Below are 14,235 nucleotides of genomic sequence, written 5' to 3' on the forward strand. Positions count from 1 at the left end.
CTGGATATACAGCATATGAACATTTTCTGTATTTAGAAATACAAAGATCTAGCTGTCCCACAATCCTACAAACGCAAACAAAGAACACCATATATCCTAGACCATTTTAATTTTGTTTTAGGATATTAAGTTCCAAATTTTAGTATGGAAAAGAAAATGAATTTATTTCTAATAATATTTTGAAGGTTTATTTTATAGCTACATAAAAAGCAAGAGTAATTTTTCAGCAAACCCACAGAAATAACGTTACTACAGTTGTTTACAATAATGACCAAAAGCCATCATAAGATGCATCACTGGTATATTTTGTTTTAAATGAAAAATCCAGCACTCTTCTACAGAAATAACAAAAATGGAACAAAATATCTATTGAGAAAGCAGGAGAAATAAAAGGAAAAATCCTGTGCACTTGAAAAGCTGTGTGTGTGAATGGAAATAAACCATACTGGTTTAGAAACAAATGCCTCCAGTGAGCAATGAAGGAAAATAAACCAAAACACTTTCCCAGTGCAAAAGTGTACGAAACATACGTAAGCTTAGAAACAAGCCACTGCTTTTATAAGGAAAATGTGACTGACTCCTGATAAAAACAAGGAAGAGAACATGAAATGTTTTGTATAATGCATAGGGTGCCCATATTTTCCCAACGGGGAAAACAAGATGCTGTGAGAGGCCGGCCCAAGCCCCATCCCCCCTGAGCCCTGTGTGGGGCCGGCCCGAACTGCTTGTCCCTACTGCCCGCCCACCTGCGGGGGCCAGGACCGGCTTGAGCCGCTCTCCTGAGCCCTCCCCCCCACACGGGGCTGGCGTCACTGCTCGCCCCCTTGTACATTCCTCCGTGCCCTGCTAGGGGTTGCAGCCCACCTTTTTTTTTTTTTTTTTTTTTTTTGCAGAACTGGATATTTGTCCTGTTTGTCCCATTTGATCTTGCCAACTGATGATGAGTTGGCAAGAGCAAATGCCCAGTTTTGCCAAAAAAAGTCGGGATGGCCGGGACAGGGCTTAAAAAAGAGACTGTCCCAGCCAAAACGGGATGTATCATCATCCAAAATGCTCCTTGTAAGCAGCATGCTAGGCTTCCTGCAGAAGGTCAGAGCAACTCATGATGCAACTGGTGTGTGCAGGAGACTGATCTTTTCCTTGGGCCAATCCAAGGCTGTGGAATGTACTCCCACAGGAACTAAGGGCCATCCCAAACCTAACCACTTCCTTCCATGCCAAGTGCAAGACACACTTCTTTGAAACTGCCTTCTGTAACACATTCAGATTGTACGTAACACACGCGCACACAAACCCCACAAATCTTCTGAAATGAAACGCTACACAATGTCCCCCCTGGGGAAAGGAAGAGAGAAAGAACAAATGACAGGTTACTCACGTTGCTTGATGTGCTAATGGAAGCTGCTCAAATACTACAGAGATACGGATGTTATAAGAACCTATACGGAACAGAATCTATCTTAGGGCTTTACACTCTGTCCAGGACCTTCTATATAGCAATAGCTAAGATCGTTGAGGAATAAATAGAGTCTTTGGTACTTCTTTTGGGGGTAAAAGCTCCCTGTGGGGTAGGAGTGTTGGTTAATTTAACTTCATTAATGACCTTTTGTTTGTTTTTTAAGTTGATGTGTTTCAGAGTTTTTTGGGTAGAAGCGGTTGTGAATGTTGTGAGTTTCATTCTTATGGTGAACACACAAAACACTGGTGTGAACACAGTTAGGAGCATGACCACATAGCAAATTACTGCACAGCAAGCCAGGGAGGGTGGTTGCACTCTAGGACCTTCACGGTGGGTTAACAGTGTCCTCATGAGACATTACTGGACCGCGAGCTATAATCTGTAGATTCACACCCTGGCTTGCTGCACAGTAACTTGTCTTAAGTCTTCCTGCCCACACAATCCTTTGCCTTGCTATAAAGACTGTTTAACAAAGGTCCCAGACAGAGCTATTTATGGTGGCAAATTTTGTGATATGGACCCCCGTCCATTGGGTACAACCAACAACAAAGTCATGGAAACTCACCTCTCTGAAAGGATGGCTACTTATGGCATCTGGGAGAGAAGAACTGTATGCTCCCAAAGGGAATTGCTCAGCTTCTGAGGAGCATACCTCTACACATGATTCTGCAGACACCCTGTGATGTATTCTAGGTTGGGATGATTTCTCTTTAGAACCAGCATAAAATGAACCTGCAGCATAAAATGTGTTCCACTGAGCAGATCTCTGAGAAAGTCTAAGGAATGTGAGGGCCTCAAAATCAACTTACTTGACAAACTTTTTCTTTTTTTAAAGCCAACACCATATAACCACATTTAAATGGCCTTCCCCTGAGGATTCCACAACCATATTTTTCATTTGTTTTGTATATGGCAATTTTCCATGGAGTATGTATTAAAAACGTGGAGGATGTCATGTGAAAAACTTTAAAAAGGGGAAGTAATGTTAGGTTGGTGAAAGATGATGGAATGAGGGCCCTGGAGACTGAAGTCCTCTATTTATACACAAAATAGCCATCATGGAAGCACAAGTTTCCGCACTCCACTTCAGTAATGAATCTCTCATCTTTCAGGGGACCACCACTAAAGGTGTGAGGGGAATTCCGTCTCGGAGTCCATTCAGCACTTGGCCTAACAGCAGGGACTGCCCAAAGGCCAGCTAATTAGTGTCAACCGTGATGGTGGCAATTACAGGGTTGGACTCTTGCCCACCTGGAACTCAACTGACACCAGTTCAGTCCCCATAGGGCAGCACAGACACCTGATCTCATTGTAGTAATACCTCCCCCTAACTACATCAATATCACACAAGGAAGGGAGGATGAACTCCAATGATGATAAACACATTCCATAACATCCAGCTTGTGTTATTTTATACATTTCTGACAGTGCCTTCCATTTGGAGTATTAATCATTTGAGGTACCTAGCAACCTCAATAGGAAGTTATATTTTCCACCGGACAGTGAAACCTCTCTTATGCAGCCACCCCAAGACCCAGGAAACATCAGTTACTTAACAGAGGAGAGTGTTTTACTAGACAGGAGACAAAGTTGTATTGAAAAATGCATAGATTTTAAGGCCAAAAAAGACAATCAAGTCTGACCTCCTGCATAATACAGGCATTACCTAAGATTGCTTCCAGGTGGTTGCTTAAGATAAAGGATTGATTGTTAGAGGTGGTACTCAGCATGGGTTTGAGATTTTACGATTTTCTTCCTGGAGCTGGGTGGACACTGCTTAACATTTTTCAATTAACTGCTCTCGTTTTTAGATGAAACCACTCGGGTCATGTTCTTGCCCGCTTGAGTGTCCATTTCTCACGAACATGCAAGTGATTGGGTTACTGGAATGAGTGTATGTGGGAGGCAAAGTTTCAGAATTACATGCACAAACACTTACAGAAACCAAATTTGCATCTGGCACATCCCAGTACTGGTAGCAGAAGTTGTTGCATGTTCAGGCACTCAAGGAAGAGCGACAACACAATGTGATTTACCTGGCAACTTTTAAACATGGCTCAAATTCCACATATTTTCAGTCTGTTCACAGTTAAGCCTTAAAGCAAAATCATTGGGGTAGACAGTTACCTAGTAACTTAGAATCATGAATAGATCTGAGGAACTAATAATGGTCTGACTGCACATACCCTGAAAGCAGAGAAAGTCTAAATTTATCAGATACCTTCTTTGCTGTGAACTAGTCAGTCTAGCTGTTATGAACATTTGTGTTCTAAACAATAGTCTTATTTATGTGTATGCTGAGGAAGTGCTCAATACCTTTTAAAATATAACCCCTACCCGTATGGGATGGCAATTTGTAATCACATAAACAGCCTGGCACTGGATATCCCAGCATTGTGAAGGTATCACAGTATTTTTTTTAGTTATGTCCTAGAAACGCTTTATGGATTTATTTTATACATTTACACTGTACCGATGGTGCACCTCAGTGGATCTAGTCAAGTGAATCCCAATCAATCTACACAGTCAGGAGATGGGCATACAAGAATATAGAAATAGCCGCCTGATGCAGAGGTGAATGCTTTTCCTGCTCTGCCTGGATTTGGATAAAAGAAGGGAAGTCCCCGAGGAAGTCAAACAAACAGATCTACACACACAATATCTACATTTAAAGGGATAGAAGAAGAGAGATCAAACCACGGAACAATAGGAAGTGATTAGGGAAACCAAAGAGAGAAAGGAAGAGGCTCAAAGCAATGCATAAGATGTTAAAACTGTCACAGGAGTGTAAAAAAATAAGAGTATCTTCGTAGGGGACCGGTGTGGAAAAAAGATGGATCTTGTTGGCATATGTGTCTGGAAAAAGACTAAGCTATTCAGTGTACATCATTACACAGAAACACGTTTCAATGATACACAGCATAACCGCACAGTTTCAGGGGAAAAACTACCTTACAGCTCAAAACCAGCTACTGGCCTGACCCTAACCACAATACAGACGCTGAACCTCAGCAAAAAGAGTTGAGTTGCTGTTTCTTGTTATAGTCGCATATTTGAATTTTTAACCCTTTAGCAACTGTCAGTCAAATCCTCAAATAACGGGAAAGAAAGAGACCCCATCATTACAGGAAAGGCACACATGTGACATCGCATTACTACTCAGTGGCACAACTGCACTGTTGCCCCAAGATGATTCAGAAGGCCAGCAGTATGCACAGTCAGAACACAGATCTGAAAGAGCAGAGCATTTCAGGTCTCACTAGTATGGTTCAGTTTAATATGAAACAAACACACAGCACTTCAAAAAAGGACTTGTCAGAGCAAAACAAATCAAAAAGGGATTAACTCACTTCTAATTCCAAGAATATCGGAACCGGAAGTCTAAGGCCTCACATGAAAGGACTAAAGAGACAACACGCACAAAAAGTAGCCCACAGAAATGTGAAGAAGGCCCGTGAGCAAGGATATTAAACTTTTCTGAAACCCAGGAAACTGTAATAAAATTATCTTAACACCCTGGAATCCTGAACAATTTTCAGCAGCACCCACACTACTTGTAAGTTTGTATATTTCATTAACAAAAACATACTTATGATGAAAACAAGGAGAGCTCTGTAGCACTTTAAAGACTAACAAATTTAATTTCAGAAGGCATAAGCTTTCGTGGGCTCCAAGTGCTACAGAACTCTCGTTGTTTTTGCTGTATACAGACTAACACGGCTACCCCTCTGGAACTCATACTTATGATGATTTCTTACAATTTATTGCACCAAAGCTAAACATTAACTAACATCCATCCATCCCTCAATTTAACATATCAACCACTGATAATAAAAACTCCGCAAGAGACAAAATAAACCAAACCCTTTGCCACAAAACCACTTCTACCTGTTAAATAGATAGGACTTGAAACATACCCAGAAAGTCAAAGGAAGCCATCAATGCATGAAAGAATAAACCTATGTTTAAGCAATTGGTTTCAGCAGTAAAAATGTACAATTTGGCTCAATCCAGTACAGAGACCTGGACCTATGCCCACACTCCAGTGTGCAGTTCTTTAATTATGAGAACTACAAATCGACGGATGTAAAGCTACCATAGGAAGAAGAGACTCAAACTGCCTGTGTCATGGTAAGGTGAAGTAAGCTGGTTTGGCCTGCACTCAAATTGCCTTGAGGTATGAGTGTATGCAGATCCCATAGGCTAATTAAGGTGAGGCAAATCAGTACTTGGTTGATAGACTTCTAGGGCTTAACACAGGCCAGGTTACAGACCTGGCCAAAAGCACGCCAAAAAACATCATTCCTGTGTCAGTGAATAGCAAAGGGGGTGGTGCAGAGTCCAGCTCCACTCAAACTGGCTGCTACTAAACTACCACCTGTCCCCAACAGGAGACCTCAAGAGACAGTTGAGTATTAACCCATTAGGCAGCAGATTGGGACCATCCTCTCCTCACTGCTAGCAGGGATGATGCTGGGCTCCACAGGCGGAGGTGCTGGTGGATGGAAACTTCCCTCCTCCATGGAACCATCTTCTCCCCAGCAGTGGAGCAAAGAGAGGAAGAATACACACCTCCTAATCCCCATTTTCTTCCCCCACTGCTTAACTATTTTGCGGGAAGCAGCAGAGTACGCACAGAACCGGGTCAGATTCCAGCTTATTGGAGAAACTGTTCCCCTCCACCCAAACACAGCAGTGTAAAGGGGTGGAAAGGCAGGGGGAAAAGGCGTGATTGCAAAAAATGGAAGAGTGAGAGAATAGGTGGGAGAGAAAGCTAGAGAGGGAATGATGGGGTAAAGGAAGTAAGTGAGGAGAAGCAGAGGATGAAGGGCATGGAGAATAAGAATGAAGATGAAGAGGGGTGTGAAAGAGAACATGAGGAAATGAGGAAGAAACACAAACCAGAGCAAGAAGGAGAAGAGACCCTGGAACTAGGGATATGAAGAGAAGGGAGAGAAGAAAATGGGATACAATTAAAAATAGACTGCAAGAGTATAGACAGTAGAAGGAAAGAAGAGGAGAAAATGAAAGAAACAGATGAAAGATAATGACGAAAACCAGACTTGCCCCTGCTGTAACTGCAGATGTCACAGTTTGCGAATGGCAGCGAAGTTACACCAGAGCTAAATTAGCCAAGTCTCATTAATTAGTACTTAATAGATGTTAAGAATATAGTTAGTGAGTTCTGAGGAAGTCCGATGGCTGGCGAGGGGCAGTCAACCTGCTAAGTGCATTCAAAGCTCCCAGCAACAGCCGTTCCCACTGCCAGCAGAAGGGAAGGAGAACAGCCAGCCTGCGAAGAGCCACATGCAGAAAAACGTCCATACTTTGCAGGCAGTAGCGGCGATTCTGTGATTGTGGATGGAACAATGATAGACGTGCACTCTCATTTTAATCTCTACTACAAGAGCTGGTTCAGTAGTGTTGGCACTTGAGTAGGAGCATGCTTTCCTTTGTTACTTCTGGAAAAAATACACAGCATAGTGTTAGGAAGGACTGGGATGCTAGAGATGATGTCCTTCTGAGGAGTTGTTTTTTTTTTTAAAAAAAAGCAGATATATCAACTCTGGTATCTTGGCTACGGACCAATGCCAGTAACTTCGTTCTGTCCCCTGGAGCTTTGACCAATTAACATGTTCTTCTCCATTTCTTACCCCGACTTGTTCTGTAGCACTGGTGTACACTGTTAAACAGCATCTGCATTCCACTCCAGAAGTGATGCAGTTAAGTAGTGGAATGCAAGTGGAGGGATTGAGAGGGTTAATTAGTTAATATCTGTAACATACGTGGAGTTCCGCCATGGAAGAGTTCTAGAGAAGTGCCCAGTACTATAAGTTCATTCTTCCTGAAGTGTATTACAGAATTTAAAATGACCACAAGAGGGCACCTTTAATGCACTTTTTCATCTCTAGATATAAACATATCTATCACAGTCTATGACATATTTATCCATTTAAAGAGCTTGTGGCTGATTAGTATGTAAATAAAGATCATAGGGATTTTCCCCCATGTAAGTGGTAATTTTTGTACATAGTTGCACTGTGCATCTTGAATTATGTCTCTCCAATATGATCACAGTTCTTGGAGCCATAATCTTTGAACAAAAACTTACAAACTAAAGTGGTGATCAGTCAAAGCATAATGTTATCAAAATAGACCTAGGTTGATAAAAATTTTAATAAAAAGTTATCTAAGTGTTTTTGGGTTTCTTAAATTATATTCCCTAGTGTTTAGGACAAGAATACTATAAAACATGTTAAACTAAAATGAATTAGGCCATACCTACCCTTTCAGGCCTTATGAATTTAACATTAACAACTTTATATATATTTGATATTCTGCATATGACATACATGGTGATGCTCATATGAGAGAGATTAGTTACAGACAAGAAGTCTTAGGCTGAAGCTCTTCGTGTGTCACTGGAAGGTATTTTCCCCTACATTTGCAATAGGATCTCAGATATGAGCAAACCCCTCAGTGGTAAAGTGATATTGGGGTATTCCTCTGACATACTCCCCTCTGTGAATGCAGCAGTTTGTCAGGTTATGCTGATCTGCACTTTTTTAGTACGTTAAGGGCATTTTCAGGCCACCAAACAATGTAAAATCCCAATGAAATGCATCACTCCCTGCTTCTAAGAGCCTCGGAAGTACTACAGAACCAAATACTTGTTTGCTTATAGCAAATACGCCACCGCATGAGTAAAGCAGCTAGGATTATGGGTTTTAAACCAGTTTGATGGCTGCGTTTAACAGTACTGCTTTGTTAATGGGGTAGGTTTCTGGTTCCCAAACTTTTGAGGCGCATCAGCTGGCACTCGGGGGGGCAAAAAAACAAAAACAAAAAAATCTGAAAACTTCACTTTTTCAGGAGATCTCTTAGAAGGGAAACCCCCAGTGATCCATGGGTGGATGTGAACCAGAGGTGAAACTGCACCCCAGAACTATCAAACTATGCACATGGAAATAAGTTTTTCCACATAGAGGGAGGTAACTTGTAGTCTATGCCAGAGCAATCAGGAAAACCTGAGAAGTAATAAATGCATGGAAATCTTTTTGGAGCTCCCCCCATCCATCCCAATCTCGCTGAACTTTATTACACTGGGTTTTTAGATGTTTAATGATTTCACATTCAGACTGATCCATTTCCTAAGAGGACATTATCAGGTGCCCAGTAACTTACACTGTATTCTTTGCCAATAAAAGCAGAATGACCCTGAATATTTACTCAGTATAATTTAATTGGTTGTCTTCTTTTACATAGACAGAAGCATGTATTTACAGCCCTAGGCAGCGTAACTCACCTTCTGGGGGAAGGAAGGCCAAGGAGAGCACATCATAAAATGCACCATGTCAGATATTAGAGCTCCTCCAGGATCTTAGGGTAGGACTTTCTTTGTCTATCTCTATCTGTCTATTCTCTATCACACAGTGTCCTATCAAGACTTTATGGGCTGGCAGATCCACAGTCAGACTCTCAATGGCTAGGGGGCAGGGCACTCTTGGCCTCAGGCATTTGCCTGTTGAATTGCTAGAAGGTCGGATGAGCCCAAGACTTTCCACCTTGAAGAATACATCACAAAACCCATCTCTTACCCTGGGATTGCTGGCTGCAGATTTGCCCAGCTAAATTTCTCAAAAAGAAAAATCCTTAAGTCAAAAAGCACCACCATGGTGACAGTCTGAGCGTTGCTGTACTTTTAAAGTAAGGGTTTTTGTATAGACACTACAGCAGTGGGAGGATAGATGGCCAGATTGGCAGATATCCCAAGTTCTGTACTTCTCTGTATGCAAATACAGGAGGAATTTTAGTGGGTTGCACATCTCCCCATGCACGCCCTCCCTAAACAGACTGAGGATTTATATACAAAGTGACAGCAAAGCATCAAAATCCATCTCGCCCTGAATTGTCTGTGCATTGCCACCTTGTGAGCTGAGTTATGCAATGCCTCGCTAAGACACAGTAAACACAATGTGAGATAAAGAGCGCCTTCTTTCTTCTCAGGAAACATTCCTCTGCCCAAGTTGTTCATGTGTAGCAAGTAGAGTTTTTTCCACAGAACCATCCAGCAGCAGAATTTGTTCGGGCAGATACGGGTATCTAGTAAACCTGGTGACATGCTGCATTGTCAGAAAACACTTCAACACAAGAGCAGTTCTGTTTAAAAAGTAAAGAATTTAGTCTATGTAACATCTATTTATTAATGTCTTCAGAATGTTAGGAGCTGTCCAGAAAGATAACAGTCTCTGGCAAGGAGCTTGCCATCTGGCTAGGACAGTAAAATATAGTGTGAAAAAAATAACGTGCCAGTGAACACAAACAAACCCAATAACAAGCACAGGCCCATTATAAGAAAGCGAATAAATCTGTAAGACAGGTCTATGCTTATCCTGTTACTCATGTATATTTTGTGCCTTATTGCTCAGTTTCAAGAGAGAAAAACTAATTATACCTTTTGGAGTGCAAAAGTATCCAGAGGTTCCTCTATGGACAGTGTTATTATTAACACTAATAATTGTGTTTGTGGCGAAGCAAAGGGACCAAGTTCTAAGCTCTTAAAGGAACTGCTCCTGCATACAGTCAAGGACTATGTGCTGTTCTCTCTCAAGCCTTCAGAGACCCAAATGCCAAACACGTTCCATAATATTTGAATACTGACACACTGGATTAACTCAATTCCTCAATGTCTTTCTGACTTCCTTTTCACTAAGCCAAAAAACTTACACCCCAAGCCTTATAAGAGGAACTACAGAGTCTCTACCATCAGAATTGAACCCTTACTGCATTTCAGCCCTCAAGTTCTGAGATCTTTAATAACTTCCTCCCTATAAAACACACAGCCCTGGAAGCCCCAAAGCTGTTTATCTTCCACTTCACCACCACCCACTGGATTTTGAAACATCCTTTCGTTTCCTCTAAGTAAACTAGAATTAAACTGGGTCTTTTGCCAGCAGTAGGAGGAAGGCACGTTCTTTGCAAAGTCACATGGTAAAGTGTGTAATTCTGAATCCTGGAAAAAGCAGCAATATATATCTGCCCATCCCCACCCTTGTGTACCTAGGGTGGTTATATGACAGTAATTTAACATTCTGACCAGCAGGCTAGAAGACAGAAGTAGGGCCTGATTCTCCTCTGATTGACACCAAAGTAAATGAGAAGCCAATTGAGTTAGACTGACATGAAAACAAAGTGAAGGGAGAATCAGGCCTATAGCTTTTTTGGCTGTTTTTTTAAAGGAGTGTTATCAGTTGTACATCACAAGGCAAACTCACCACAGCGATCCCTTATGACCAGGTTCCGGCCTTCTTTCAAGTTTATTGTCAGTAGGTAAGCAAAGGGGCTGGGCAAGCTGCTCAAAGAGTCACTTCCTTCCTTAAGAGCCTGTGAAAGGCAAAGAAGTCAGTCATCAGTTTCACCACCTATAAAGTTCGCACACAAAAACATGCTTTCTATTTCTGGAGTGAACTGAAATTCACAGGCCTCATTTCCTCTCCCTGTGCAAGGGGGAATCCTGATTACGCAGGCTTTGGCATGCAAAAAAAAAAAAAGCCAACTTTCAAAGGCTTTGTGTTAAAAGCATATGTCAGAATTACGGGTTGTCTTCATTTCAATAATAAATAGAGCTGGTCGGGAATTCTCTGACAAAACAGGGCTTTCTTGGTAAACGCTGATTCCGCGAAGCCAAAATATTTTGCAGAAACACCCCAAGATTGACAAACTTTTATGAAATCACAGGAAGAGTTCCAAAAGAAACCTGCCTGGTTTCCTGGGCTTGCAATCTCCCTGCTGTGGAGTTGAGAGCCTCAAAACCCGGCAGGCTTTCAGAGTTTCCAGGTTTCCTGACGCACAGGCAGGAGGCTGGAAGTTCTGGGACAGGCTTCCAGGATCTACAACTCCCAGGCAGCTATGCAGGCTGTCCCAGGACTGGAGACCCTAGGCTTCTAGACTTCCAGGCCAGCTGGCTCCATGTGTTGCCCTAGCAGCAGACCAATGACTGAAATTGACATGGTTCTTGTCAACTGCAGATAGCAGCTGCCTCCTCTGGAAGCAAAAATCATTTGAAACAACATGTGTCCGAGCTTCTCAACCAAATTCTTTTGGGGGAATTTCCGGCTTGCAGGGAATTTTGAAATATTGAAAATTCCTGTAAACTGGAAATCCCAAATTTCAGCCAGCTTTAGTAATAATCCTAACAAACACACAATACAAATAATAGTATTCAGAGCAACATTGCACTCATTCACAAGAGATAGAAAAGGGATAATATAAGGGATGGGTCAAATGTGAGAATGAAAATAACATTACAGATATACACTGTTTATTTCTATTAAAATTTCCAAGTCAGTTTTTTCCTGCTACTTCCTTGTATTTTTTACTTTCATCTCCACTCAGAAATGTGCATTTCAAAGATATAACATTTCTCTGGATGACTTTTATAAAAATAACTAATATTTTACAATCTCTTCCTATGTGTTTGTACAGCACCTAGCACAATGGGGCCCTGATCTTGGTTGGGGAGTCTAGATGTTGACATAATATAAACCATAGCCATCATCCTGGCTGTAAACGTCTGATTTGTATCACTGTTATCAAGGAAGATAATGGAGTTTGGGATGCTAATGGTAAAAGTCCCACAGTTGGATCCAAAATTTGCAAACACACGTTTCATCCATTGAACATGTGTGTAAATTACCAATGCTTTTTTAACATGGCCAGCACATGTCATAACCCAGTTTCCTTTAGAGTGCCTGGAGATCATATTGCCTAGAGCAGGGGTGTCAAACATCCGGCCCATGGGCCGCCAGAGAGTACAACGCCGCGAGATCTCACGGTGTGGCTCACTGCCACGAGATCTGTGTACTCTGGTGGTAGCACGTGGAGTGCTGTGTGCACGAGACACAGCACTCCAAAAGTGCCTAGTATTTCGATTTATGGTCTGTATGACCCACTTGAAGTACATTTAATTCAAATCTGGCCCGCCATAGCAAATGAGTTTGACACCCCTGGCCTAGAGGATGATGAAAGGTGAATTAAATAGTAAAAGCTCGAGTAAATCTAAACAGTCTCTACTCCTATATTCAAGTGACATCCCTCAATCCACCCCAAGTTCTTCCTAAATCTTACAAGCTGTTGAAATACCAACCCTTGTGCTTATTGTTAATTATCAGCACAGCACATTTCTCCAAATTAAATAATTTGTTAGAATCAGATTTTTCTCTAAGCAATACAGTTTGAAGGATCTTTTGTATCCAACCTTTTTTGTTTGTTTGTTTTTGAAAGGTATTTGAAAAACGTGGCAGCTTGTATGTGAAATCTCATTTGAAAATGGTGTTGTTTTCTGGAGTACCTCAGTTCTTTTAACGTGTTATCGTTTCACACCACTTCCCCTTACACACAAACCCAAAAAACAAAGGAAGTTGAAGATTCAGTTGTACCATATTCCCTCTATCTGTAAAGAGCTGAACCCAAATATAAATGTAACCCCCGTTTTCCCAGAGAGTCTGCTGAGGATTCAAAACGTTTTAAACACATAAACTTACAATTTGTTCTTCAAAAAGTTGAGAGGACACTGAAGACATTGAAGATTCCAGATCAAGCCCTCCACATGGATGCTGTTAAAAATAAAATTTAAGAAGATCATCCAATAAGCAAAAGAAATATTGGGATTCCCCTCACCGACCACAACAAATATTCTCAGGTGCTTAATACTCCAGGTGATATGTATCAAAAATATAGATGCCCTTAAAACTCTCTGCCTTTTCAGTGGGGAGGCAGTAAACCAAAACTCTAAACAAATATATGTAAATGTAGCATTAAAATAATTTGGCAAATTAGTGCTTCTGAGGAAACGTCTGTAAAATAAACCTTCACTGGCACTGAAGCAGGGTTGGACAGGTTAGCCAATTTCAAGTGTGAGGCTCATAGTACAGACTTGATAGGAAGGAGAAAAACCCCATCAGTTATAACATTTACCTATATCAGTGGTTCTCAACCAGAGGTATGCGTATCCCTAGGGGTACCCAGACATCTTCCAGGGGGGACATCAACTCAACTGGATATTTGCCTAGTTTTACAACAGGCTACATAAAAAGCACTAGCAAAGTCAGTACAAACTAAAATTTTATACAGTGACTCGTTTATACTGCTCTATATACTATATGTAATGTAAGTACAGTATTTATATTCCAATTGATTTATTTTATAATTATATGGTAGAAAATGAGAAAGTCAGCAATTTTTCAGTAATAGTGTGCTGTGACACTTTTGTATTTTTATGTCTGCTTTTGTAAGCAAGTCGTTTTTAAGTGAGGTGAAATTTGGGGGGTTCACAAGACAAATCAGACACTAGTCTGGAACGTTGAGAGCCACTGAGCCATATCCTTTGTCACAAAACATTAATTTGGGACCTGAACATGGGAAGGACTGAATTACTCCCAAGTCCCAACCTCCTAATGGTGCCAGCAGCAGATGAAGGCATCAACATTTTGCATGGTCAGACACTTGAAAAACCTTCACTGTGTACTGCTCTCCCATTTTACCACAAACTCTGCTGATAAGGCCTTGTCTATACATAAAAGTTGTACCCCTTTAGCTATACTGGTATAGTTAAAGTGGTACATCGGTTCTAGTGTAAACCCAGTTATATGGGTACAAATGCATTTATACCAGCATAGCTTATTCCCACATAAGAAGGGGTATAAGCTATGCCAGTACAAGGCACCTTTACACTAGTATAATTGTGTCCACACTAGGAATTATATCAGGTTAACTAA

At 41.2% G+C, this 14,235-nt stretch overlaps 1 protein-coding gene across 1 annotated transcript in view; it reads right to left on the reverse strand.

Moving 5' to 3' along the window:
- The window catches only part of MCTP2 (multiple C2 and transmembrane domain containing 2), a 129,997-nt gene that overhangs the window by 105,575 nt on the left and 10,187 nt on the right, over positions 1-14,235 (reverse strand). The window contains exons 2-3 of the mRNA XM_067555630.1: positions 13,003-13,074; positions 10,735-10,843 (exon numbers count right to left, since the gene is read on the reverse strand). Of these exons, the coding sequence (XP_067411731.1) occupies positions 10,735-10,843; positions 13,003-13,074 (181 nt within the window). The remainder of the gene's footprint in view (positions 1-10,734; positions 10,844-13,002; positions 13,075-14,235) is intronic.

This window comes from Emydura macquarii, unplaced genomic scaffold, assembly GCF_026122565.2.
Source record: "Emydura macquarii macquarii isolate MOO-44397 ecotype Brisbane River unplaced genomic scaffold, CSIRO-AGI_Emac_v2 contig_1644, whole genome shotgun sequence".
NCBI classification, from domain to species: Eukaryota; Metazoa; Chordata; order Testudines; family Chelidae; genus Emydura; species Emydura macquarii.